At 65.2% G+C, this 25,404-nt stretch overlaps 2 protein-coding genes across 2 annotated transcripts; one reads left to right on the top strand and one right to left on the bottom strand.

Annotated features, from left to right (window-relative positions):
* Positions 1-326: 326 nt before the first annotated feature.
* Positions 327-21,751, bottom strand: SF3B2 (splicing factor 3b subunit 2). The gene is given in 23 exon segments (XM_065044392.1): positions 327-564; positions 3,204-3,389; positions 5,415-5,514; positions 6,207-6,308; positions 7,152-7,294; positions 8,089-8,196; positions 8,681-8,740; positions 8,742-8,789; positions 9,382-9,471; positions 10,644-10,793; positions 11,943-12,170; positions 13,201-13,281; positions 14,132-14,269; positions 15,306-15,382; positions 15,384-15,501; positions 16,232-16,302; positions 17,535-17,624; positions 17,813-18,119; positions 18,420-18,473; positions 18,864-18,926; positions 20,313-20,360; positions 21,259-21,516; positions 21,599-21,751. Coding segments are annotated over 23 exon segments (2,745 nt in total). The 3' UTR covers positions 327-492.
* A 170-nt stretch (positions 21,752-21,921) lies between these two features.
* EIF1AD (eukaryotic translation initiation factor 1A domain containing) lies at positions 21,922-25,264 on the top strand. The gene is made up of 3 exons (XM_065044390.1): positions 21,922-21,993; positions 22,119-22,212; positions 24,978-25,264. Exons 2-3 carry the CDS (start codon positions 22,126-22,128, stop codon positions 25,245-25,247), a joined length of 357 nt encoding a protein of 118 aa, XP_064900462.1. The 5' UTR covers positions 21,922-21,993; positions 22,119-22,125; the 3' UTR covers positions 25,248-25,264.
* Positions 25,265-25,404: the final 140 nt, after the last annotated feature.

Genomic DNA, 25,404 nt, shown 5'->3' with positions numbered 1-25,404 from the left:
CCAGCCTCACTGCTGGGACATGGGGACCTTGGGGACACTTGGGGACACCGATCCAGCCTCACTGCTGGGACATGGGGACCTTGGGGACACTTGGGGACACCGATCCAGCCTCACTGCTGGGACATGGGGACCCTGGGGACACCGATCCAGCCTCACTGCTGGGACATGGGGACCTTGGGGACATGGGGACACTTGGGGACACAGGGACACCCATCCAGCCTCACTGCTGGGACAGGGGGACCTTGGGGACACCGACCCAACCACACCACTGGGATATGTCCTGGGGACACTTGGGGACACTTGGGGCCACAGAGCAGAGCCGGGGGGGCGGTGGGGACACCAGCTTTTATTTACAAAACAAGGGGGAGGGGAGGGTGACAGCACGATGTCCCCAACCCGCGGCCCCGGGTGCGGGGGGGAGGGGGAGGGGACAGGAGGGGGCAGAGGGGACGGGTGACAGTCGGTGACCTTGACCTTGGCCGTGACCCCGCGCTAGAACTTGAACTCCTTGTATTTCTTCCCGCCCCCCCGGGCGTCCTGGGGCTGAGCCTTGCGCTTCTTCTGCTGCGGGGACAGGGGACACTCAGGGGACGACGTTGGGGACAATGTTGGGGACAGGGTTGAGCAGGACAGGGCTGGGGACACGTGTAGCAGGCAGGGGACACCCAGGGGACAACTGGGTGACAGGCAGGGGACACGTGGGACAAGCTGGGCTGGGTGGGGAGGGACAGGGATGAGCGGGGACAGATGGGGACAGATGGGACAGGGCTGGGGACATGTATGGCAGGCAGGGGCCACCCAGGGGACACCCAGGGACAACTGGGTGACAGGCAGGGGACAGATGGGGACAAGCTGGGATGGGTGGGGACAGATGGGACAAGGCTGGGGACACGTGTGGCAGGCAGGGGACACCCAGGGGACACCCAGGGGACACCCAGGGGACAACTGGGTGACAGGCAGGGGACACGTGGGACAAGCTGGGCTGGGTGGGGAGGGACAGGGATGAGCTGGGACAGATGGGGACAGATGGGACAGGGCTGGGGACATGTATGGCAGGCAGGGGACACCCGGGGGACACCCAGGGGACAACTGGGTGACAGGCAGGGGACAGATGGGGACAGGCTGGGATGGGTGGGGAGGAACAGGGATGGATGGGACACGATGGGGACACGATGGGGACACGATGGGGAGGAGCAGGGACAGATGGGATGGATGGGGACGGATGGGACAGGCTGGGTGACACCAGGGCAACATGTGGCGGGCAGGGGACACCTGGGGGACACCCAGGGGACAGATGGGGACAACAAGCTGGGCTGGGTGGGGATGAGCAGGGACACAATGGGGACACAATGGGGACACAATGGGGACACAATGGGCTGGTGGGGATGAGCAGGGACAGATGGGATGGATGGGACAGGGTGGGTGACACCAGGGCCACATGTGGCGGGGATGGGACACCCGGGGGACACCCGGGGGACAACTGGGGGACAGGGAGGGGACAGATGGGGACAACTTAGGGTGGGTGGGGATGAGCAGGGACACATGGGATGGATGGGGATTAGATGGGACTGGATGGGGATGGATGGGGATGGATGGGGACGGGATGGAGATGGATGGGGACTGGATGGGGATTGGAAGGGGATTGGATGGGATGGGAGGGGGATGGGAGGGGGGTGGGGAGGGGGGTGGGAGGGGGGTGGGAGGGGGGTGGGAGGGGGGGTGGGAGGGGGGGTGGGAGGGGGGGTGGGAGGGGGGGTGGGAGGGGGGGTGGGAGGGGGGATGGGAGGGGGATGGGAGGGGGATGGGAGGGGGATGGGAGGGGGATGGGAGGGGGATGGGAGGGGGATGGGAGGGGGATGGGAGGGGGGGTGGGAGGGGGGGTGGGAGGGGGGTGGGAGGGGGGGCGGGAGGGGGGGTGGGAGGGGGAGCGGGAGGGGGGGCGGGAGGGAGGGGCGGGAGGGAGGGGGGGGAGGGAGGGGCGGGAGGGAGGGGGGGGAGGGAGGGGCGGGAGGGAGGGGGGGGGAGGGAGGGGCGGGAGGAGGGGGGGAGGGAGGGGGGGAGGGAGGGGGGGGGAGGGAGGGGGGGGAGGGAGGGGGAGGGAGGGGGGCGGGAGGGGGGGCGGGAGGGGGATGGAGGGGGGTGGGAGGGGGATGGGAGGGGGATGGGAGGGGGGTGGGAGGGGGGTGGGAGGGGGGGTGGGAGGGGGGGTGGGAGGGGGGGTGGGAGGGGGATGGGAGGGGGATGGGAGGGGGGTGGGAGGGGGATGGGAGGGGGATGGGAGGGGGGTGGAGGGGGGTGGGAGGGGGGGTGGGAGGGGGGGTGGGAGGGGGGGCGGGAGGGGGAGCGGGAGGGGGGGCGGGAGGGAGGGGGGGGAGGGAGGGGGGGGAGGGAGGGGGGGGAGGGAGGGGCGGGAGGGAGGGGGGGGAGGAGGGGGGGGAGGGAGGGGCGGGAGGGAGGGGGGGGAGGGAGGGGGGGGAGGGAGGGGGGGGAGGGAGGGGGGGGAGGGAGGGGGGGAGGGAGGGGGGGCGGGAGGGGGGGCGGGAGGGGGGGCGGGAGGGGGGGCGGGAGGGGGGGCGGGAGGGGGGGCGGGAGGGGGGGCGGGAGGGGGGGCGGGAGGGGGGGCGGGAGGGGGGGCGGGAGGGGGGGAGGGAGGGGGGAGGGAGGGGGGAGGGAGGGGGGAGGGAGGGGGAGGAGGGGGAGGGAGGGGGAGGGAGGGGGGAGGGAGGGGGGAGGGAGGGGGGAGGGAGGGGGGAGGGAGGGGGGAGGGAGGGGGGTGGGAGGGGGGTGGGAGGGGGGGTGGGAGGGGGGGTGGGAGGGGGGTGGGAGGGGGATTAGGATGGGGGATGGGGGATGGGGGATGGGGGATGGGGGATGGGGGATGGGGGATGGGGGATGGGACAGGCTGGGTGACACCAGGGCCACATGTAACAGGCAAGGGACACCCGGGGGACACCCAGGGGATACCCAGGGGACAACTGGATGACAGGCAGGGGACAGATGGGGACAAGTTGGGCTGGGTGGGGAGGAACAGGGACAGATGGGATGGATGGGGATGGATGGGGATGGATGGGGATGGATGGGGATGGATGGGGATGGATGGGGATGGATGGGACAGGCTGGGTGACACCATGGCCACATGTAGCGGGCAGGGGACACCCGGGGGACACCCGGGGTGACAGAGGTGACCGAGGTGACGTCCCCACCTTCTGCTTGGCGGCGTGCTCGGCCACCATGTCGCTGAAGTCCTCCTTCTCCACCTGCGCCTGCTGCTCGCGCACGTGCTCCTCGTACTTCTGCGTCATGGCCGAGGGGTCCAGCTCCAGCTCCTCGGGGGCCAGCGCCACCTCCACCCCCTGCGCCTCGGGGACCGGCCCCTTGCGCCCCAGCACCTGCAACAGAGCAGAGGAGCACCCATGGGTGCTGCTGGAAACACCCCGTGGGTGGGACACCCAAACCCTGGGGACAGGGACACCCAACCCCAGCCCCACCTCCACCCCTGCGCCTCGGGGACCGGCCCCTTGCGCCCCAGAACCTGTGGGGAGACAGGGGCACCCATGGGTGCTGCTGGAGACACCCATGGGTGCTGCTGGAGACACCCCATGGGTGGGACACCCAAACTCTGGGGACAGGGTCACCCAAACCCTGGGGACAGGGACACCCAAACCCTGGGGACAGGGACACCCAACCCCAGCGCCACCTCCACCCCTGCGCCTCGGGGACCGGCCCCTTGCGCCCCAGCACCTGTGAGAGGGAACAGGGGCACCCATGGGTGCTGCTGGAGGGACCCATGGGTGGGACACCCAAACCCTGGGGACAGAGTCACCCAAACCCTGGGGACAGGGACACCCCCACCCCAGTGCCCCCTCCACCCCCTGCGCCTCGGGGACCGGCCCTTTGCGCCCCAGAACCTGGGACAGAGGACAGGGGCACCCATGGGTGCTGCGGGGTCACATCACCCAATGACAGAGTCACCCAAACCCTGGGGACAGGGACACCCCCACCCCAGCACCACCTCCACCCCTGCGCCTCGGGGACCGGCCCCTTGCGCCCCAGAACCTGCGGGAGGGGAGAGGGGCACCCATGGGTGCTGCTGGAGGGACCCATGGGTGCTGCTGGAGGGACCCCATGGGTGAGACACCCAAACCCTGGGGACAAGGACACGCCCACCCTAGTGTCACCTCCACCCCTGCGCCTCGGGGACTGGCCCCTTGCACCCCAAAACCTGTGAGGAGACAGGGGCACCCATGGGTGCTGCTGGAGGGACCCATGGGTGCTGCTGGAGGGACCCATGGGTGAGACACCCAAAACCTGGGGACAGGGACACCCCCACCCTAGTGTCACCTCCACCCCCTGAGCCTCGGGGACCTGCCCCTTGCGCCCCAAAACCTGTGGGGAGACAGGGGCACCCATGGGTGCTGCTGGAGGGACCCATGGGTGCTGCTGGAGACACCCCACGGGTGGGACACCCAAACCCTGGGGACAGGGACACCCAAACCCAGCGCCACCTCCACCCCTGCGCCTCGGGGACCAGCCCCTTGCACCCCAGAACCTGCGAGAGGGAACAGGGGCACCCATGGGTGCTGCTGGAGGGACCCATGGGTGCTGCTGGAGACACCCCATGGGTGGGTCACCCAAACCCTGGGGACAGAGTCACCCAAACCCTGGGACAGGGACACCCAACCCCAGCGCCACCTCCACCCCTGCGCCTCGGGGACCGGCCCCTTGCGCCCCAGAACCTGCGGGAGGGGAGGGGGCACCCATGGGTGCTGCTGGAGGGACCCATGGGTGAGACACCCAAAACCTGGGGACAGGGACACCCCCACCCTAGTGTCACCTCCACCCCCTGAGCCTCGGGGACCGGCCCCTTGCACCCCAAAACCTGTGGGGAGACAGGGGCACCCATGGGTGCTGCTGGAGGGACCCATGGGTGCTGCTGGAGGGACCCCACGGGTGGGACACCCTAACCCTGGGGACAGGGACACCCAAACCCAGCGCCACCTCCACCCCTGCGCCTCGGGGACCAGCCCCTTGCACCCCAGAACCTGCGAGAGGGAACAGGGGCACCCATGGGTGCTGCTGGAGGGACCCATGGGTGCTGCTGGAGACACCCCATGGGTGGGACACCCAAACCCTGGGGACAGGGTCACCCAAACCCTGGGGACACCTCCACCCCTGTGCCTTGGGGACCGGCCCCTTGCACCCCAAAACATGCGAGAGGGGACAGGGGCACCCATGGGTGCTGCTGGGTCACCCTATAGTGTGGCCACCCCATGGGTGCTATTGGGGACACACAAGCGTGGAGGGGGACACACGGGGATTTGGGGGTGACAAACACGGGTTGTGGGGGATGTGGGAGTGACACCCATGGGTGCCGGGGGTTCTGGAGCACCCATGGGTGCTGGGGGGGCACCCACCGCTGACATGTCGTAGATGTGGGTGGAGCCCATCATGGCCCCCCCCACAGTGGCCGTTCGCTTCTCGGGGACCACGGTGAACAGTTGGGGGGTCTCACTGCTGCAGGGGGACACAGGGGACCCTCAGCACCCATGGGTGCCCCCAGCACCCACCCAGCACCTAAACCACCGCAAAGACCCCAAATGTCCCCCCCAGAAACCAGAACCCACCCCAGCACCACCACCCCCCACCAAGCACCTCAAGCCCCCCCCCAGCACCCACAGCCCCACCCCAGCACCCATGGGTGCTCCCCAGCACCCCCAACCCCCCAGCACCCACGGGTGCCCCCCCTGGAACCATCAACCCCCCGCCAAGCAACCATAAAACCCTCCCAGCACCCATGGGTGACCCTCAGCACCCCCAACTCCCCCAAAGCCCCCCCAACCCTAAGGTAGCACCCACGGGTGCCCCCCAGCACCCATCTGGCACCCAAATCCTCCCCAGCACCCATGAGTGACCCCCAGCACCCCCAACATCCTCCAGCACCCACAGCCCAACCCCAGCACCCATGGGTGCCCCCCTGAAACCATCAACCCCCCCAAGCACCCCAACCCCAACCAGCACCCATGGGTGCCCACAGCACCCACTCAACCCCCAAAGCACCCCAAAGGCCCCAAATGTGCCCCCCCCCCCCACCCCGAAACCAGAACCCATCCCAGCACCCATGGGTGCCCCATAGCACCCAAATCCCCCTCAGCACCCACCCCACAGCACCCCACCCCCCCTCAGCACCCATGGGTGCCCCCACCCACCCGTCCATGGCCTCCTCGATCTTCTTCTTCCTCAGCTCGATGAGTTCCGGGGTCTCCATCCCCGCGGGCACCGACGAGAACCCCCCCGGGGTGATCAGACCGCTGGGGGGGCAGGGTGGGGGTCAGGGTGCTGGGGCACCCATGGGTGCTGGGGGAGCACCCATGGGTGCTGAGGAGGGGGGAACCCCCAATTCCAGGGGTCTCCATCCCCGTGGGCACCAATGAGAACCCCCCCGGGGTGATCAGACCACTCGGGGGACAGGGTGTTGAGGAGCACCCATGGGTGTTGGGGGGGACAGGGTGATGGGGGCACCCATGGGTGCTGGGGGGTGATGAAGCCTCACATTGGGGTCCCCACTAGCACCCAGAAGCCCATGAGGGGGATGGGGGACACAGGGGGGTCTGGCGGGTAGTTTTGGGGTCCGGGTGGGGGTCAGGGTGCCAGGGAGCACCCATGGGTGCTGGGGCACCCACCTGTCGGCCGGGGTGATGAAGCCCCACGTTGTGGTTCCCCCCAGCACCCGGAACACCACGAGGGGGATGGGGGACACAGGGGGGTCTGGGGAGTATTTTTGGGGTCTGGGTGGGGGTCAGGGTGCTGGGGAGCACCCATGGGTGCTGGGGCACCCACCTGTCGGCCGGGGTGATGAAGCCCCACGTTGTGGTTCCCCCCAGCACCCGGAACACCACGAGGGGGATGGGGGACACAGGGGGGTCTGGGGAGTATTTTTGGGGTCTGGGTGGGGGTCAGGGTGCTGGGGAGCACCCATGGGTGCTGGGGCACCCACCTGTCGGCCGGGGTGATGAAGCCCCACGTTGTGGTTCCCCCCAGCACCCAGAACCCCACGAGGGGGATGGGGGACACAGGGGGGTCTGGGGGGTAGTTTTGGGGTCTGGGTGGGGGTCAGGGTGCCAGGGAGCACCCATGGGTGCTGGGGCACCCACCTGTCGGCCGGGGTGATGAAGCCGGTCTCGTCGGGTTTCTCTTCGTCGCTCTCCTCCTCCTCTTCCTCCTCCGACGATTCCTCGTCCGACGGCTCCAGCTCCCCCCAGGGCGTCCGGTCGATCTCCTCCTCCTCCTCCTTGGTCTGGGGGGGGCAGGGTGGGGGTCAGGGTGCTAGGGGCACCCATGGGTGCTGGGGGGGGTTTGGGAGGGTTTATGGCTAGTGGATAGGGAGATATGGGTGCCCAAAAGGGGAATATGAGTGATGGTTGGTGGGCGATCTCCTCCTCGGTCTGGGTGACACAGGGTGGTGGTCAGGGTGCTAGGGGCACCCATGGGTGCTGGGGGGCTTTGGGGAGGTCTATGGGTAGTGGGTGGGGGGATATGGGTGCCCAAGGGGGAGATGTAGGTGATATGGGTGTTGGGTGATCTCCTGGTCCTTTTCCTTGGTCTGGGGGGGGTCAGGGTGGGGGTCAGGGTGCTGTTGGAGGAGTGAGGATGCTGGGGAGCACCCATGGGTGCTGGGGAAGGGTCAGTGTGTTGGGGAGCACCCATGGGTGCTGGGGAGGGTAGGGGTGCTAGAGAGGGGTCAGTGTGCTGGGGAGCACCCATGGGTGCTGGGGAAAGGTCAGTGTGCTGGGGAGCACCCATGGGTGCTGGATAGAGGGTCAGGGTGCCAGGGGGTCACCCATGGGTGCTGGGGGGGTCAGTATGGTGTGAGAGGGGTAAGGGTGCTGGGGAGCACCCATGGGTGCTGGGGAAAGGTCAGTGTGCTGGGGAGCACCCATGGGTGCTGGGGAAGAGTCAGGGTGCCAGGGAGGGATCAGCATGCTGGGGGCACCCATGGGTGCTGGGGAGGGTCAGGGTGCTGTGGGAGGAGTGAGGGTGCTAGGGAGCACCCAAGGGTGCTACGTGGCACCCATGGGTGCTGGGGGGTACCTGGAACTCGGCGGCGTTGGTGCCGAAGACGTCTCCATACAGCGGTTTCCCCGTCTCGTCCACGGGGGGTTTTCCCCACCCCCCCGCGTGGTACCCGAACGAACAGCCCTGGGGGGAGGGGAGGGGCGGGGGTGGGGGAGGGGCACTGACCCCCCCCAATCCACCCCAGCACCCATGGGTGCCCCCCAGAGGCCCCAAATTCCCCCCTGCAGCACCCAACACCCCCCACCAAAAAAAAACCCCAATGTCCCCAGCACCCATCACCCCCCCAGCACCCAAAACCCCCAGAACCCCCCACCCTCCATGGAACCCCCCAGCACCCATGGGTGCCCCCAGCACCAAAAACCCCCCAGAACCCCCCACGGCACCCCCCAGCACCCATGGGTGCCCCCAGCACCAAAAACCCCCCAGAACCCCCCACGGCACCCCCCAGCACCCATGGGTGCGCCCAGCACCCAGACTCCCCCAAATACCCCAAATATCCCCAAAGCCCTCCCAGCACCCATAACCCCCTACGTCCTCATCAACCCCCACCCCCCAGCACCCGTGGGTGACTCCCCCAGAGCCCCCAGCACCCATGGGTGCTCCTCACCTCCGGGATGGGCGAGTTGAGCCCTGGGATCTTGAGGTTGGGGTAGGAGGGGGGGGGGCCCATAGCGCTGCATGGCGATCAGCCACGGGGGGGGCACCTTGTGTGCGTTCTGAGGGGAGACAGCACCCATGGGTGTCCCCCCAGCACCCATAACCCCCCAGCACCCAAGGGTGCTCTACACAGCACCCATAATCTCCCCAGAGCCCCCCCCCCCCGAAAACCAGGGGTGTCCCAGCACCCACCAACATCCTCAGGGTGATGTGACACCCCCACGTACCCCATGGCACCCATGGGTGCCCCCCAGCACCCACCCACCCCATGGCTGCATGACATTCCCATGTTCCCCCACCAGCACCCATGGGTGCCACCCAGCACCCACCGGCCCCACGGGCATCCCCAGGGCGATGTGACACCCCCATATCCCCCCACCAGCACCCATGGGTGCCACCCAGCACCCACCGGCCTCACAAGCATCCCCAGGGAGATGTGACACCCCCATATCCCCCCACCAGCACCCATGGGTGCCACCCAGCACCCACCGGCCTCACAAGCATCCCCAGGGAGATGTGACACCCCCATATCCCTCCCACCAGCACCCATGGGTGCCCCCCAGCACCCACAGGCCCCACGGGCATCCCAAGGGCGATGTGACACCCCCATAACCCCCCCACCAGCACCCATGGGTGCCCCCCAGCACCCACAGGCCCCACGGGCATCCCAAGGGCGATCCGCAGCTCGTCCGACAGGTCTCCCGGTTTCTTCTCCTTCAACCGTGTCTCAAACTCCTTCCCCTGGGGACAAGGGACAGTGGGGGGGGTCACTGGGGGCACCCATGGGTGCTGGGGGGGGCACCCAAGGGTGGGGGGACACCCAAGGGTGGGGGGACACCCAGAAGGGCACAGGGTCCCAGTTGGGTGCTAGGGATGGGACACCCCAAGGTGACACTTGCTCATCACGACTCTGGGTTGAGGGATCTCAGGAGGTTCTTGGGGGGCACCCAAAGGTCTAGGGGGCACCCATGGGTCTGGGGGGGCACCCAAAGGTCTGGGGGGGCACCCAAGAGGGCTGATGGGTGGGGGGGACACCCAGAAGGGCACAGGGTCCCAGTTGGGTGCTAGGGATGGGACACCCCAAGGTGACACTTGGTCATCACGACCCTGGGTTGAGGGATCTCAGGAGGTTCTTGGGGGGCACCCAAGGGTCTGGGGGGGCGCCCAAGGGTCTGGGGGGGCACCCAAGAGGGCTGATGGGTGGGGGAGACACCCAGAAGGGCACAGGGTCCCAGTTGCGTGCTAGGGATGGGACACGCCAAGGTGACACTTGCTCATCACGACCCTGGGTTGAGGGATTTCAGGAGGTTCTTGGGGGGCACCCAAAGGTCTAGGGGGCACCCATGGGTCTGGGGGGGCACCCAAGGGTCTGGGGGGGCACCCAAGGGTCATGACAGGTTCTTAACTGGGTGGCGGGGGTGGGATGGGACACCCCAAGGTGACACTTGCCCATCACGACATTGGGTTGAGGGATCTCAGGAGGTTCTTGGGGGGCACCCAAAGGTCTGGGGGGGCACCCAAGGGTCTGGGGGGGCACCCAAGAGGGCTGATGGGTGGGGGGGACACCCAGAAGGGCACAGGGTCCCAGCTGGGTGCTAGGGATGGGACACTCCAAGGTGACACTTGGTCATCATGACCCTGGGTTGAGGGATCTCAGGAGGTTCTTGGGGGGCACCCAAAGGTCTAGGGGGCACCCATGGGTCTGGGGGGGCACCCATGGGTCTGGGGGGGCACCCAAGGGTGGGGACAGGTTCTTAACTCGGTGCCAGGGGTGGGATGGGACACCCCAAGGTGACACCTGCCCATCACAACCTTGGGTTGAGGGATCTCAGGAGGTTCATGGGGGGCACCCACGAGTCTGGGGGGGCACCCATGGGTGGGGGGGGTGGCACCCATGGGTGGGGGGCACCCACCTCATAGTAGAGGTCCCCGTGGATGGTGAGGCGGGGTTTGCTCTGCCATTTGAAGAAGGCGTCGTGCAGCTTCTGGTAATCGATGTCGATCTTGCCCAACTTGGGCCGGACCTTCTCCCGCATCTTGGACTTGAGGGTCTTCTGCTCCTCCTGGGGGTCGGGGACATCGGGGGGGACACGTTGGGGACAAATCGGACACCACATGGGACGTCATGACCCCAAGGGACATCTCCAGTGTCCCCAAAGCCATTGATACCCAACCATGATGTCCCCAAAACCCTTGATGACCAACCACAATGTCCCCAAGGCCCCAAATGTCCAACCACAATGTCCCCAAGGCCCCAAATGTCCAACCACAATGTCCCCAAAGCCCTTGATACCCAACCACAATGTCCCCAAAGCCCTTGATGACCAACCACGATGACCCCAAAGACCCCGATACCCAACCACGATGTCCCCAAGACCCCAAATGTCCAACCACAATGTCCCCAAAGCCCTTGATGACCAACTGCACTGTCCCTAAACCTTTTGATGTCCAACCATGATGACCCCAAAGACCCTGATAACCAACCCCAATGTCCCCAAACCCTTGATGACAAACCACAATGACCCCAAACCCTTGATGTCCAACCACGATGACCCCAAAGCCCTTGATGTCCAACCCCAATGTCCCCAATGACCCTGATGACCAACCACGATGACCCCAAAGCCTTTGATGTCCAACCATGATGACCCCAAAGCCCTCGATGTCCAACCACAATGTCCCCAAAGCCCTTGATGTCCAACCATGATGTCCCCAAACCCTTGATGTCCAACCACGATGACCCCAAAGCCCTTGATGTCCAACCCCAATGTCCCCAATGACCCTGATGACCAACCGCGATGACCCCAAAGCCCTTGATGTCCAACCCCAATGTCCCCAATGACCCTGATGACCAACCACGATGACCCCAAAGCCTTTGATGTCCAACCATGATGACCCCAAAGCCCTCGATGTCCAACCACAATGTCCCCAAAGCCCTCGATGACCAACCACAATGTCCCCAAAGCCCTCGATGACCAACCACAATGTCCCCAAAGCCCTTGATGTCCAACCATGATGACCCCAAACCCTTGATGTCCAACCATGATGACCCCAAAGCCCTCAATGTCCAACCACAATGTCGCCAAAGCCCTCAATGACCAACCACGATGTCCCTAAAGACCCCAATACCCAACCACGATGTCCCCAAGGCCCCAACCGATCCTCCACCTCTGTCCCCAGGGCCCCCCCGGCGGTGACACGGCACCCAAGGCCACCTTCTCCTGCAGGGCCTCGCGCATCTCCTGGATGCCGGTTCTCTTGATGAAGTCGGGCAGCTCGAAGGGCGGCTTCTCGATGCCGCGCTTGCCCTGCAGGTACTTGCGCTTGAAGCACCAGTGGCGCGGCACGGGGACGCTGTTCCTGGTGGCCTTAAGGTGCACCAGCAGCTTGGGGTCCTGCGCCGTCACGTCGTGCATCTCCACCACGTCCGGCCGGGCCACCAGCTGCAGGGACAAGCGGGACACGGGAGGTGACAAGGTGGCTTTGGGGTTGGGCCACCAGAAGGGGACACTGGTGGCCCCAAGAAGGTTCCTTGTTGGGTTTGGGCCACCACAAGGGGACACTGGTGTCCCCAAGGAGGTTCATGGTTGGGTTTGGGCCACCACAAGGGGACACTGGTGGCCCCAAGGAGGTTCCTTGTTGGGTTTGGGCCACCACAAGGGGACACTGGTGTACCCCAGGAGGTTTGTGGTTGGGTTTGGGCCACCAGAAGGGGACGGTGGTGTCCCCAAGGAGGTTCATGGTTGGGTTTGGGCCACCAGAAGGGGACGGTGGTGGCCCCAAGGAGGTTTGTGGTTGGGTTTGGGCCACCAGAAGGGGATGCTGGTGGCCCCAAGGAGGTTCATGGTTGGGTTTGGGCCACCAGAAGGGGACGCTGGTGTCCCCAAGGAGGTTCATGGTTGGGTTTGGGCCACCACAAGGGGACACTGGAGGCCCAAAGGAGGTTCCTTGTTGGGTTTGGGCCACCAGAAGGGTACACTGGTGGCCCCAAGGAGGTTTGTGGTTGGGTTTGGGCCACCAGAAGGGGACACTGGTGTCCCCCAGGAGGTTCCTTGTTGGGTTTGGGCCACCACAAGGTGACAGTGGTGGCCCCAGTTGGGTCTTAAGGGGAACCTTGGGGAGCCTGAGGTGACACCGGTGTCCCTACAGAGCTTCTTTGTTGGGTAAAGGCCAACACAAGGTAACAGTGGTGGCCCCAAGGAGGTTCATGGTTGGGTTTGGGCCACCAGAAGGGGACGCTGGTGGCCCCAAGAAGATTCTTGGTTGGCTAAAGGCCACCACAAGGTGACATTGGTGGCCCCAAGAAGGTTCATGGTTGGGTAAAAGCCACCACAAGGTGACACTGGTGTCCCAGTTGGGTCTTAAGGGGAACCTTGGGGACCCCAGGGTGACACTGGTGTCCCCCCCCGCGCTCTCCGGGGACACAGGGACAGTGATGGCGACAAGGACAGGGACACATCCCCCCGATGTCACCTGCTTGAGCTCGGCCACCGTGAAGCGGTTCATGCGCCGCAGCTTCTTCTTGGACAGTTTGGGGACCTCGGGCTTCTTCTCCTGTGGGGACAACGTGGTGACACCGGGGGGGACACGGGGATGCCACCCCCCTGTCCCCTGTGTCTCTATATCCCCAGTGTCCCCCAATGTCCCCAGTTTCCCCATGATATCCCCAGTGTCCCCACGTCCCTGATGTCCCCCCGGTGCCACCTGTCCTGCATCCCCAGTGTCCCCATGATGTCCCCAGTGTCCCCATTGTCCCCCGATAGCCCCATTGTCCCCCATCTCTTATGTCCCCATGATGTCCCAGTATCCCCATGATGTCCCCAGTGTCCTCACGTCCCCCAATGTCCCCCACATCCCCATGATGCCCCCAGTGTCTCCAATGTCCCCATGATGTCCCCCCATGTCTCTATTGTCCCTTTGTCCCCCCAGTGTCCCCATTGTCCACCAATGTCCCCCCACATCCCCAGTGTCCCCCAAATCCCCATGTCCCCCCAGTGTCCCCATGATGTCCCCCCATGTCTCTATTGTCCCTTTGTCCCCCCAGTGTCCCCATTGTCCACCAATGTCCCCCCACATCCCCAGTGTCCCCCAAACGTCCCCATGTCCCCCCAAATCCCCATGTCCCCCCAGTGTCCCCATGATGTCCCCCCATGTCTCTATTGTCCCTTTGACCCCGCAGTGTCCCCATGTCCCAATGTCCCCACTGTCCCCATGTCCCCCAATGTCCCCATGTCCCCCCAAATCCCCATGTCCCCCCAGTGTCCCCATGACGTCCCCCCATGTCTCTATTGTCCCTTTGACCCCGCAGTGTCCCCATGTCCCACTGTCCCCACTGTCCCCATGTCCCCCAATGTCCCCACGTCCCCCCAGTGTCCCCACGTCCCCCCAGTGTCCCCATTGTCACCTGCTCATCCTCGTCACTCTCCTCCCCGCTGCCCCGTTGTCCCTCGTCCTGTCCCTTCTTCTTGGGGACGGTGGCACTTTCGGGTCTGTCCCCTTTGTCCGGCTCCTTCTCCTTGTCCTTCTTCACCTCGTCTGTCAACTGGGGGGGGGGTGACACCCATGGGTGCTGCCACTCCCCCCAGCCATGGGTGCCACCCCTTGGGTGCCACCACCCCAAATGTCACCCCAAAAGTGACCCAAATCGCCTTAACATGGACAATTTGTGACCCATGGGTGACACCTGGGGTCACCCCAGGGTGTTGTCACCCCCCCCCAGCACCCATGGGTGTCTCCCCCCACCTATGGGTGCCCCCCGCCAGGTGCCACCATCCCAAATGTCACCCCAAAACCGACCAAAATCACCTTAAAACAGACAATTTGTGACCCATGGGTGAAACTTCAAGACCATTTTTGGGGGTGCACCCCCCCCCAGCACCCATGGGTGCACCCCCCCCACCCACAGGTGCCCCCCCCAACTCATGGGTGTCCCTCAATGCGCACGACCTTAAATAAAACCACCCAAAATTGCCCCAAAACTGGACAATTTGTCACCTGGGAGTGACACTGGGGGTCACCCCAGGGTGTTGTCACCCCCCCCCAGCACCCATGGGTGTCTCCCCCCACCTATGGGTGCCCCCCGCCAGGTGCCACCAACCCAAATGTCACCCCAAAACCGACCAAAATCGCCTTAAAATGGACAATTGGTGACCCATGGGTGATACTTCAAGACTGTTTTTGGGGGTGCACCCCCCTCCAGCACCCATGGGTGCACCCCTCCCACCCACAGGTGCCCCCCCCAACTCATGGGTGTCCCTCAATGCGCACAACCTTAAATAAAACCACCCAAAATTGCCCCAAAACTGGACAATTTGTCACCTGGGAGTGACACTGGGGGTCACCCCAGGGTGTTGTCACCCCCCCCCCAGCACCCATGGGTGTCTCCCCCCACCTATGGGTGCCCCCCGCCAGGTGCCACCATCCCAAATGTCACCCCAAAACCGACCAAAATCACCTTAAAACGGACAATTTGTGACCCATGGGTGAAACTTCAAGACCGTTTTTGGGGGTGCACCCCCCCCCAGCACCCATGGGTGCACCCCCCCCACCCATAGGTGCCCCTTCCCCCCTTAATTTACCTTAAAAGCCTCAAAAATCCTCTTAAAAAAGACAAAATTGGGGTCGAAAATTTGGGGCTCCTCGGTGATGTATTCGATCTCCGGGGGGGGGTCGGGGTCCCCCTGGGTGGGGGTTGGGGTGGGGGGGGGGGGAGGGGCGGCCCCTCCCCCGCTGCGGCTTCTTCTTCTTCTTGCGGTTGCGGCGCTTGCGGGTTCGCTGGGGGGGGGACAAGGGACGTTATGGGGACATTAGGGGGACAATGGGACCCCCACCCATGTGTGACAGCGGGGACACTTTGGGGATACCATGAGGTGACACTGGGGGGGACAAAGGGACATTAAGGGGACATTATTGGGACAGTGAGACCCCCCCGACTTGGGAACACATTGGGGTGACACTGGGGGGGGGTCTTGGGGACAGTTTGGGGACACGATGGGACATTAGGGGGGTCTTGGGGACAGTCTGGGGACACCCTGAGGTGACAATGAGTGTGCTGGGGAAGTGAAAAAGGGACATTATGGGAACACTACGGGGACATCGGGGGGGGGACAGTGACACCCCCACCCATGGGGGACAGTGTGGGGGGGTGGGGACACCCTAAGGTGACACTGGGGGGGGACAATGGGACATTATGGGGACATTGGGGTGACAATGACACCCCCACTCATAGGTGACATTGGGGCCACCCTAGGGTGACAATGGGTGACATTGCGGGGAGCAACACTGGGGGGGCACCTTGGGGACAGTTTGGGGACACATTAATGTGACATTGAGGGGGATCTTGGGGACACTTTAGGGGCACCCTGAAGTGACTTTGGGGAGGTGACAACGCAACATTACGGGGACATTGGGGGGGACAGTGAGACGCCTCCCTTGGGTGACATCGTGGGGGGGTTGGGGACACCCTGAGGTGACAGCAGGGGGGAGGTGACACTGGTGTCCCCACCTCTTTCTTGGCCCCCCCCGTCTCATCTTCGCTCTCGGTCACTCGTGGCTCCGTCTCCATCTCGTCATCGGCTGCGGGGACATTGGGGGGGTCAGGGTGCTGCCCCCCCCAGCCCAGGAGCACCCATGGGTGTTGGGGGGAGGAGTCAGTGGAGGTGGGGTGGGACCCAGGAGTTCGGGAGGGACCCAGGAGTTCAAGGGGACCCAGGAGTTCGGGAGGGAAGCCAGGTGACCAGCTCTGGGGACAAAGGACTTGGGGGGGGGGGTGTCAGGGTGCTGCCCCCCCCACCCCAGGAGCACCCATGGGTGTTGGGGGGAGGAGTCAGTGGAGGTGGGGTGGGACCCAGGAGTTCGGGAGGGACCCAGGAGTTCAAGGGGACCCAGGAGTTCGGGAGGGAAGCCAGGTGACCAGCTCTGGGGACAAAGGACTTGGGGGGGGGGGGTGTCAGGGTGCTGCCCCCCCCACCCCAGGAGCACCCATGGGTGTTGGGGGGAGGAGTCAGTGGAGGTGGGGTGGGACCCAGGAGTTCAGGAGGGGACCCAGGAGTCCGGGAGGGATCAAGGTGACCAGCTCTGGGGATAAGGGACTTGGGGTGGGGGGGGTCAGGGTGCTGATCCCCCCAGTAGGAGCACCCATGGGTCAGTGGAGGTGGGGTGGGACCCAGGAGTTCGGGAGGGACCCAGGAGTCCGGGAGGGATCAAGGTGACCAGCTCTGGGGACAAGGGATTTGGGGGAGATCAGGGTGTTGCCCCCCCACCCCAGGAGCACCCATGGGTCAGTGGAGATTGGGTGGGACCCAGGAGTTCGGGAGGGACCCAGGAGTTCGGGAGGGGGGACCCAGGAGTTCGGGAGGGGGGACCCAGGCATCTGGGAAGGACCAAGGTGACCAGCTCTGGGGACAAGGGACTTGGGGTGGGGGGGGGTTAGGGTGCTGCCCCCCCCAGCAGGAGCACCCATGGATCAGTGGAGGTGGGGTGGGACCCAGGAGTTCGGGAGGGACCCAGGAGTCCGGGAGGGGACCCAGGAGTCCGGGAGGGATCAAGGTGACCAGCTTTGGGGACAAGGGATTTGGGGGAGATCAGGGTGCTACCCCCCCACCCCAGGAGCACCCATGGGTCAGTGGAGATTGGGTGGGACCCAGGAGTTTGGGAGGGGAGCCAGGAGTTTGTGAGGGACCCAGGAGTTCAGGAGGGGACCCAGGAGTCCGGGAGGGATCAAGGTGACCAGCTCTGGGGACAAGGGATTGGGGGGGATCAGGGTGCTGCCCCCCCACCCCAGGAGCACCCATGGGTGCTGTGCTCACCAGGGGCGGGGGGGCCGCTGACCAGCTCCTCTTGCCGACTCTCCTTGAGCTGCAGAATCTTCTCCAGGGCCTGAGGGATGCGGGGGCCGCCCCCCCCCCTCCTCACCCTGTGGAGACAGAGGGTGAGGGAGGGACCCAGGCGTCCGGGGGTGGACCCAGGCGTCCGGGGGTCACCTAACTCCCTCACAATAGGATGCAAGCATCTGGGAGACCCCCCCCCCCCAAAAAGAGAACCCAGGCGTCTGGGACACCCCCTCCCCCACAAAAGGAACCCAGGCATCCGGGAGCACCCACCTCTCTGTTCTCCTCGCCGGGGGGTGGTGGGGGCCCACGGGGCCGGGGGGCACCCATGGGTGGGGGGGCACCCATGGGGGTGCTGCCTGTGGGGGGAGACAGAAGGGAACAGTTACAGACAAATGTCACCAGGGGGGTGACAAAGGGCATGGGGGGGGGTGGGGGTGACTCACCGCGGGGGGGCAGGGCGGCACGGGCACCCATGGGTGCTCCCTCGGGGGGGGGCCGGGCCAGTGGGGGGGCCAGTTTGGCCAGTTCCTGTTGGCGCTCCTGCTCCAGCAGAACGGCCGCCTGGGGGGACACGGGGACATGAGGGGACGGGGGGACATAGGGGGACATGAGGGGACGTTGGGGGACACGAGGACACCAGTGATAGGGGTGACATAGACACTCAATGGCATTGGGGACCTCTGGGATATGGAAAGACATGGGGACACTGGGGTCACAGAAGGACATGGGGACAAACATAGGGACATCGGATATGTGGGGGGGGACATGGGTGACAGGGAACGGGCAATGACAAGGGGGTGACAGGGACAGGGGGTGACAGGGACAGGGGGTGACAATGCCATTGTCCCCATGTCCCCTCACCCGTTTCTGCTGCTCCAGCAGCTCCTGCTCTTTGCTCTTGTCCCCAAATGGTGCCTGAGAGGGGGGACACAAGGACACTGAGCACCCCCCAGCACCCATGGGTGCCCCCCAGCACCCACAGAAATCCCCCCAGCACCCATAGACCCCCAGCACCCACAGAACCCCCCCCAGCACCCTTGGGTGCCCCCCAGCCCGCCCCCCCAGGTCCCACCCCATAGCTCAAACCCAGTCGGGGGGGGGGGGACGGACCCAGTGGGTGCTGCAAGGGGACATGGGTGGGGGGATGGGGGGGTCTGGGACCCCCCTAAAACTGGGACCCCCCCCCGGGCACCCAGTGACACCCCCCCCCCCAAACTGGGGCCTCCTGTGTTCCCCCCCCACCCCCTAAACCTCCCACCTGCATCTTGTTGTCCCCATTTATTACCTCCCCCCATTTATTGTCACCCCACCTGTCCCCTTGTCCCCGTCCTCAGGGCGCAGCACAGGGCGACTCAACACGATCCTGGTCTGGGGGGGTGACAAAGTGACATTGGGGACCCCCCCCGGGCACACTGGGACTTGGGGATGACACCAAGGGGGGGACACTGGGGACTTGGGGGGACACTGAAACCCCCCAGGGGCTTTGGGGACACTGGGACTTGGGGACACCCCAAGGAGACCAAGGTGGGGACATTGGGACCCCCCCCAGGGGCTTTGGGGACATTGGGGACCCACTTGGGGACACTGGGACACCCCAAGGAGACCAAGATGGGGGACATGGGACATTGGGGACCCCCCCAGGGGCTTTGGGGACATTGGGATGTGGGGACACCCCCAAGGGGGCCCAAGGAGGGGGACAGTGGGGACACCCCCCGGGGCTTTGGGGACATTGGGGACCCACTTGGGGACACTGAGACTTGGGGACACCCCAAGGAGACCAAGGTGGGGGACATGGGACATTGGGGACCCCCCCAGGGGCTTTGGGGACATTGGGGACCCACTTGGGGACACTGGGACTTGGGGACACCCCAAGGAGACCAAGGTGGGGACACTGGGGACCCCCCCAGGGGCTTTGGGGACATTGGGATGTGGGGACACCCCCAAGGGGCCCAAGGAGGGGGACACTGGGGACACCCCCAGGGGCTTTGGGGACATTGGGGACCCACTTGGGGACACTGGGACTTGGGGACACCCCAAGAAGACCAAGGTGGGGACATTGGGGACCCCCCCAGGGGCTTTGGGGACATTGGGGACTCACTTGGGACACTGGGACTTGGGGACATCCCAAGGAGACCAAGATGGGGACACGGGACAGTGGGGACACCCCCAGGGGGCTTTGGGGACCCACTTGGGGACACTGGGACTTGGGGACACCCCAAGGAGACCAAGGTGGGGACATTGGGGACCCCCCCAGGGGCTTTGGGGACATTGGGATGTGGGGACACCCCCAAGGGGCCCAAGGAGGGGGACATGGGACATTGGGGACCCCCCCAGGGGGCTTTGGGGACATTGGGGACCCACTTGGGGACACCCCAAGGAGACCAAGGTGGGGACATTGGGGACCCCCCCAGGTGCTTTGGGGACATTGGGATGTGGGGACACCCCCAAGGGGCCCAAGGAGGGGGACAGTGGGGACACCCCCAGGGGCTTTGGGGACATTGGGGACCCACTTGGGGACACTGGGACTTGGGGACACCCCCATGGGGCCAAAGGAGGGGGACACTGGGGACACTCCCAGTGCCTTTGGGGACATCGGGGACCACTTGGGGACACCAGGACACCCCAAGGGGGCGACATTGGAGACTCCCCAGGGGATTTGGGGACGTTGGGGACACCCCTAAAAGGGGGGGTCTGGGGACACTGAGCCCCCCCAGGTGACAAGGGCGGTGACATTGGGGACACCATCCCCCCCACCTGCAGCGTGTAGTTCTGCAGCCGCTCCAGCAGCTCCTCCCGAGACCCTGGGGGGGAAAATGGGGGGTCAGGGAGCCCCAAATTCTGATCCAAACCCCCCCAACCCCCCCCCCCAATTACTACCTGACCCCCCCCAATTACCACCTGAATCCCCCAAATTCCTCCCATGTCCCCCAAATTCCCCCAAACCCCCCATATCCCCCAAATAACCCCCATGTCCCCCAAATAAATAACCCTCAGACACCCCAAATAACCCTCCAGACACCCCAAATTACCCCCAGACACCCCAAATTACCCCCAGACCCCAATTTCACCTCAGACCCCCCCCCCCAAACCCCCCAGGTCCCCCAAATTCCCCCAGACCCCCCAAATTCCCTCCAAGTCCCCCCAGACCCCCATGTCCCCCAAATAAGCCCCAGACCCCCCAAATTCCCCCTAGACCCCCCCACATGTCCCCCAAATAGCTCACAGGGTCCCCAGAACCCCCCATGTCCCCCAATTTCACCTCAGGCCCCCCCAAACCCCCCACGACCCCAAATTCCCCCCAGATCCCCCATGGCCCCCAATTCCACCCACACCCTCCCTGTCCCCCAAATTCACCTCAGGGTCCCCCCAGACCCCCCCATCCCCCAAATTCCCCCCAGATCTCTCAAATTCACCTCAGGGCCCCCCCACACCCCCCCTGTCCCCCAAATTCACCTCAGAGCCCCCCAACCCCCCAAATTCCCCCAAGGCCCCCGCAGACCCTCCATGTCCCCCAAATTCCCCCCAGACCCCCCAAAATTCCTCACAGGGCCCCCCCCCAGAACGCCCCATGTCCTCCAAATTCCCCCAGACCCCCCCCGGTTCCCTCACATCCCCCCTCCCCCCCCCCCCCAACCACCCCGTTCACTCACATCACCCCCCCCCCGCTCAGGCCCCGCGTTCCCGCTCCCGCGTCCCTCACCTGCGCGGGGGCTCCGATCCCGGCCAGTGTCGCCTGCAGCTCGGCCGGGGCCCAGCCCGAGTACGGGGACAGCTCCCCCGGCCCCCCCGGGCCCGTTACCGGCCCCGTTCCCCGGCCCCGCTCCGGCCGCCGCCTCCGCTCGCTCCGCCATCTTGCCGCTGCCGCCGCGCGGGAGCCCGCCGACCAATCAGCGACAGGGACAACCAATGAGCTGCCAATCAAAGCCCTGAGTTCCTCAGCGGGGAGGCGGGGATTGTACTCCCGATCATCCAATCAGAGAGGGGAGGGTGAGCAGCCAATCAACGCCCGGGTTTCCTCAGCGGGGAGGCGGGGATTGTACTCCCGACCGTCCAATCAGCGAATGGAGGGCGAGCAGCCAATCAACGCCCGCTTTCCAAGCGGAGAGGCGGGGACTGCGCCTCTCGAAAGGCCAATCAGCCACGGTCAATCGGCGCTGGGCACCGCCCTCTTTTTTAGCCTCATTAATTTGCATGTTTAGCAGTGGGACTCCGGGCCTAATTTGCATGGCCACGCCCACTCACTCGCACGGAAGCCCCGCCCATTCATCTAGCTCCGCCCAAATGGGCGGCCCCTCTCGCTGAGGCTCCCAGTCTCGGGCCCCGCCCCGCTCCTCCCCTTTCTCCGCCCTTGGGGGGCGTGTCCTCCCCGCACACCCCACCCCTTTCCCACCGCCTTTCCTCCGGAAGTGACGTAACCCGGAAGTACCGGAGCGAGGTGAGCGGCGGCTCGGACGCCTGAGTCCCCCCGGGTTTGATGGGGGGGGGGGGGAAGGGAGTGTCCCCGGACGCCTGGGTCCCTCAGGTCCCTCATTCCCCTCCCCCCTCTCCATCCTCCCCCAGCCCCGCGATGTCGCGCGCCACCAAGCGGAAGCACGTGGTGCGCGAGCTGCTGGAGGAGCGCGTGCGGCCCGCGGACAGACAGACCATCGTCAGGGTGCGACAGGGGGACATGGGGGGACATGAGGGGGACATTGGGGGGATATGGGGGGACATTGGAGGACATGGGGGGGCAGGGGGACATGGGGGACATGGGGGGACATGAGGGGACAGGGGGACATTGGGGACATGGGGGGATATGGGGGTATTAGGGGACAGTGGGGGGAGATGGGGACATTGGGGGGGACATGGGGGGACAGGGGGACATTGGGGGGATATGGGGACATGGGGGGGACAGGGGGACATGGGGGACATTGGGGGATATGGGGACATTGGGGGACATGGGGGGACAGGGGGACATTGGGGGACACGGGGGACATTGGGGGGATATGGGGACATTGGGGGGGACAGGGGGACATTGGGGGGATATGGGGACATTGGGGGGATATGGGGGGGCAGGGGGGACATGGGGGGACAGGGGGACATTGGGGGGATAGGGGGTCATTGGGGGATATGGGGGTATTAGGGGACAGTGGGGGGAGATGGGGACATTGGGGGGGACATGGGGGGGACAGGGGGACATTGGGGGGATATGGGGACATGGGGGGACAGGGGGACACGGGGGACATTGGGGGAATATGGGGACATGGGGGGACAGGGGGACATTGGGGGGATTATGGGGACATGGGGGGGACAGGGGGACATGGGGGACATTGGGGGAATATGGGGACATGGGGGGGACAGGGGGACATTGGGGGGATATGGGGACATTGGGGGACATGGGGGGGACATTGGGGACATGGGGGACATTGGGGGGATATGGGGACATTGGGGGGACATGAGGGGACAGGGGGACATTGGGGGACACGGGGGACATTGGGGGAATATGGGGACATGGGGGGACATGGGGGACATTTTGGGAATATGGGGAGATGGGGACATTGGGGGGGACATGGGGGACAGGGAGGGGATGTGGGGACAAGAGGGACATGGGGGGACGGGGGGGACATGGAGATGTTGGGGGGACATGGGGCCACTGGGGCGAACAGGGGGACACGGGGGTATTTGGGGGGATATGGGGACAAGGGTGATATTGGGGGACATGGGGATATAGGGACGGGGGGGCAAAGGGGTGAGGGACGTGGGGACATTGGGGGGACATGGGGACATTGGGGGATGTGACACATGGGGACGTGTGGGGGACACTGGGGTGTCTGTGACCCTTGATTTCCCCTCATGTCCCTGACCCCCATCGTCCCCCATGTCCCCCGATGTCCCCAACGTCCCCGATGTCCCCAACATCCCCCGATGTCCCCAATATCCACTGATGTCCCCAACGTCCCCCATGTCCCCAACATCCCCCAATGTCCCCAATATCCACTGATGTCCCCCGATGTCCCCAACGTCCCCCGATGTCCCCAACACCCCCAATGTCCCCAATGTCCCTTGATGTCCCCAACATCCCCCATGTCCCCAACATCCCTGATGTCCCAATGTCCCTGATGTCCCCAACGTCCCCGATGTCCCCCAACGTCCCCGATGTCCCCAACGTCCCTGATGTCCCCAACATCCACCGATGTCCCCAACGTCCCCGATGTCCCCAACATCCCTTGATGTCCCCAACGTCCCCCATGTCCCCAACATCCCTGATGTCCCCAATGTCCCCGATGTCCCCAACGTCCCCGATGTCCCCAACGTCCCCCGATGTCCCCAACACCCCAATGTCCCCAATGTCCCTTGATGTCCCCAACGTCCCCGATGTCCCCAACATCCCTGATGTCCCCAATGTCCCTTGATGTCCCCAACATCCACCGATGTCCCCAACGTCCCCGATGTCCCCAACATCCCCAATGTCCCCAACGTCCCCGATGTCCCCAACACCCCCAATGTCCCCAACATCCCCCGATGTCCCCAACATCCCCTGATGTCCCCAATGTCCCTTGATGTCCCCAACGTCCCCCATGTCCCCAACATCCCCCATGTCCCCAACGTCCCCGATGTCCCCAACATCCCTGATGTCCCCAATGTCCCTTGATGTCCCCAATGTCCCTTGATGTCCCCAACATCCCCCATGTCCCCAACATCCCCCATGTCCCCAACATCCCTGATGCCCCCAATGTCCCTTGATGTCCCCAACGTCCCCCATGTCCCCAACACCCCCAATGTCCCCAACATCCCTCATGTCCCCAACATCCGCAATGTCCCCAACATCCCCGATGTCCCCAACGTCCCCGATGTCCCCAATGTCCCCGATGTCCCCAACATCCACCGATGTCCCCAACGTCCCCGATGTCCCCAACATCCCCGATGTCCCCAACATCCCCGATGTCCCCAACGTCCCCGATGTCCCCAATGTCCCCGATGTCCCCAACATCCACCGATGTCCCCAACGTCCCTGATGTCCCCAACATCCCCGATGTCCCCAACGTCCCCGATGTCCCCAACGTCCCCGATGTCCCCAACATCCCCGATGTCCCCAACGTCCCCGATGTCCCCAATGTCCCCGATGTCCCCAACATCCACCGATGTCCCCAACGTCCCTGATGTCCCCAACATCCCCGATGTCCCCAACATCCCCGATGTCCCCAACGTCCCCGATGTCCCCAATGTCCCCGATGTCCCCAACATCCACCGATGTCCCCAACGTCCCTGATGTCCCCAACATCCCCGATGTCCCCAACGTCCCCGATGTCCCCAACGTCCCCGATGTCCCCAACACCCCCAATGTCCCCAACACCCCCAATGTCCCCAATGTCCCTTGATGTCCCCAACATCCCCGATGTCCCCAACGTCCCCTGATGTCCCCAACGTCCCCTCCCGCAGGTTTTGGGGACCCCTGGGAACAACCTGCACGAGGTGGAGACGCCGGAGGGGACGCGGTTCCTGGTCAGCATGCCCCCCCGCTTCCGGAAACACGTCTGGATCAAGAGAGGTGACGGTGACAACGACACCCCCGTGTCCCCACGTCACCCCCCCTTGTCCCCCCGTCCCCTGCCCCCCCCCATTCAGAACGGGTCTGGATCAATGGAGGTGACAGTGACAATGACAATGACCCCGTGTCACCCACCTTGTCACCCCTGTCCGCTCCAGTGACCCCTGGGACCCCCTGACCCCCCCCCACTGACCCCCCCATGACCCCAGGTGACCCCCTGACCCCCCCAGTGACCCCAGGTGACCCCTCCTGTGACCCCCCTGACGCCCCCCCACTGACCCTCCATGACCCCAGGTGACCCCCTGACCCCCCCAGTGA

The sequence above is a fragment of the Columba livia genome, chromosome 38, assembly GCF_036013475.1.
Source record: "Columba livia isolate bColLiv1 breed racing homer chromosome 38, bColLiv1.pat.W.v2, whole genome shotgun sequence".
Taxonomy (NCBI): Eukaryota; Metazoa; Chordata; class Aves; order Columbiformes; family Columbidae; genus Columba; species Columba livia.
Note: the sequence above shows the minus strand (reverse complement) of the source record. Positions and strands in the feature narration are given on the sequence as shown.

What these genes read in the sequence shown, in the direction of transcription:
- EIF1AD (XM_065044390.1), top strand. Translation starts at nt 22,126, where the DNA reads ATGTCGCGCGCCACCAAGCGGAAGCACGTGGTGCGCGAGCTGCTGGAG. An exon ending in ACAGACAGACCATCGTCAGG is followed by an intron (nt 22,213 to 24,977) that starts GTGCGACAGGGG and finishes CCCCTCCCGCAG; the next exon opens with GTTTTGGGGACCCCTGGGAA.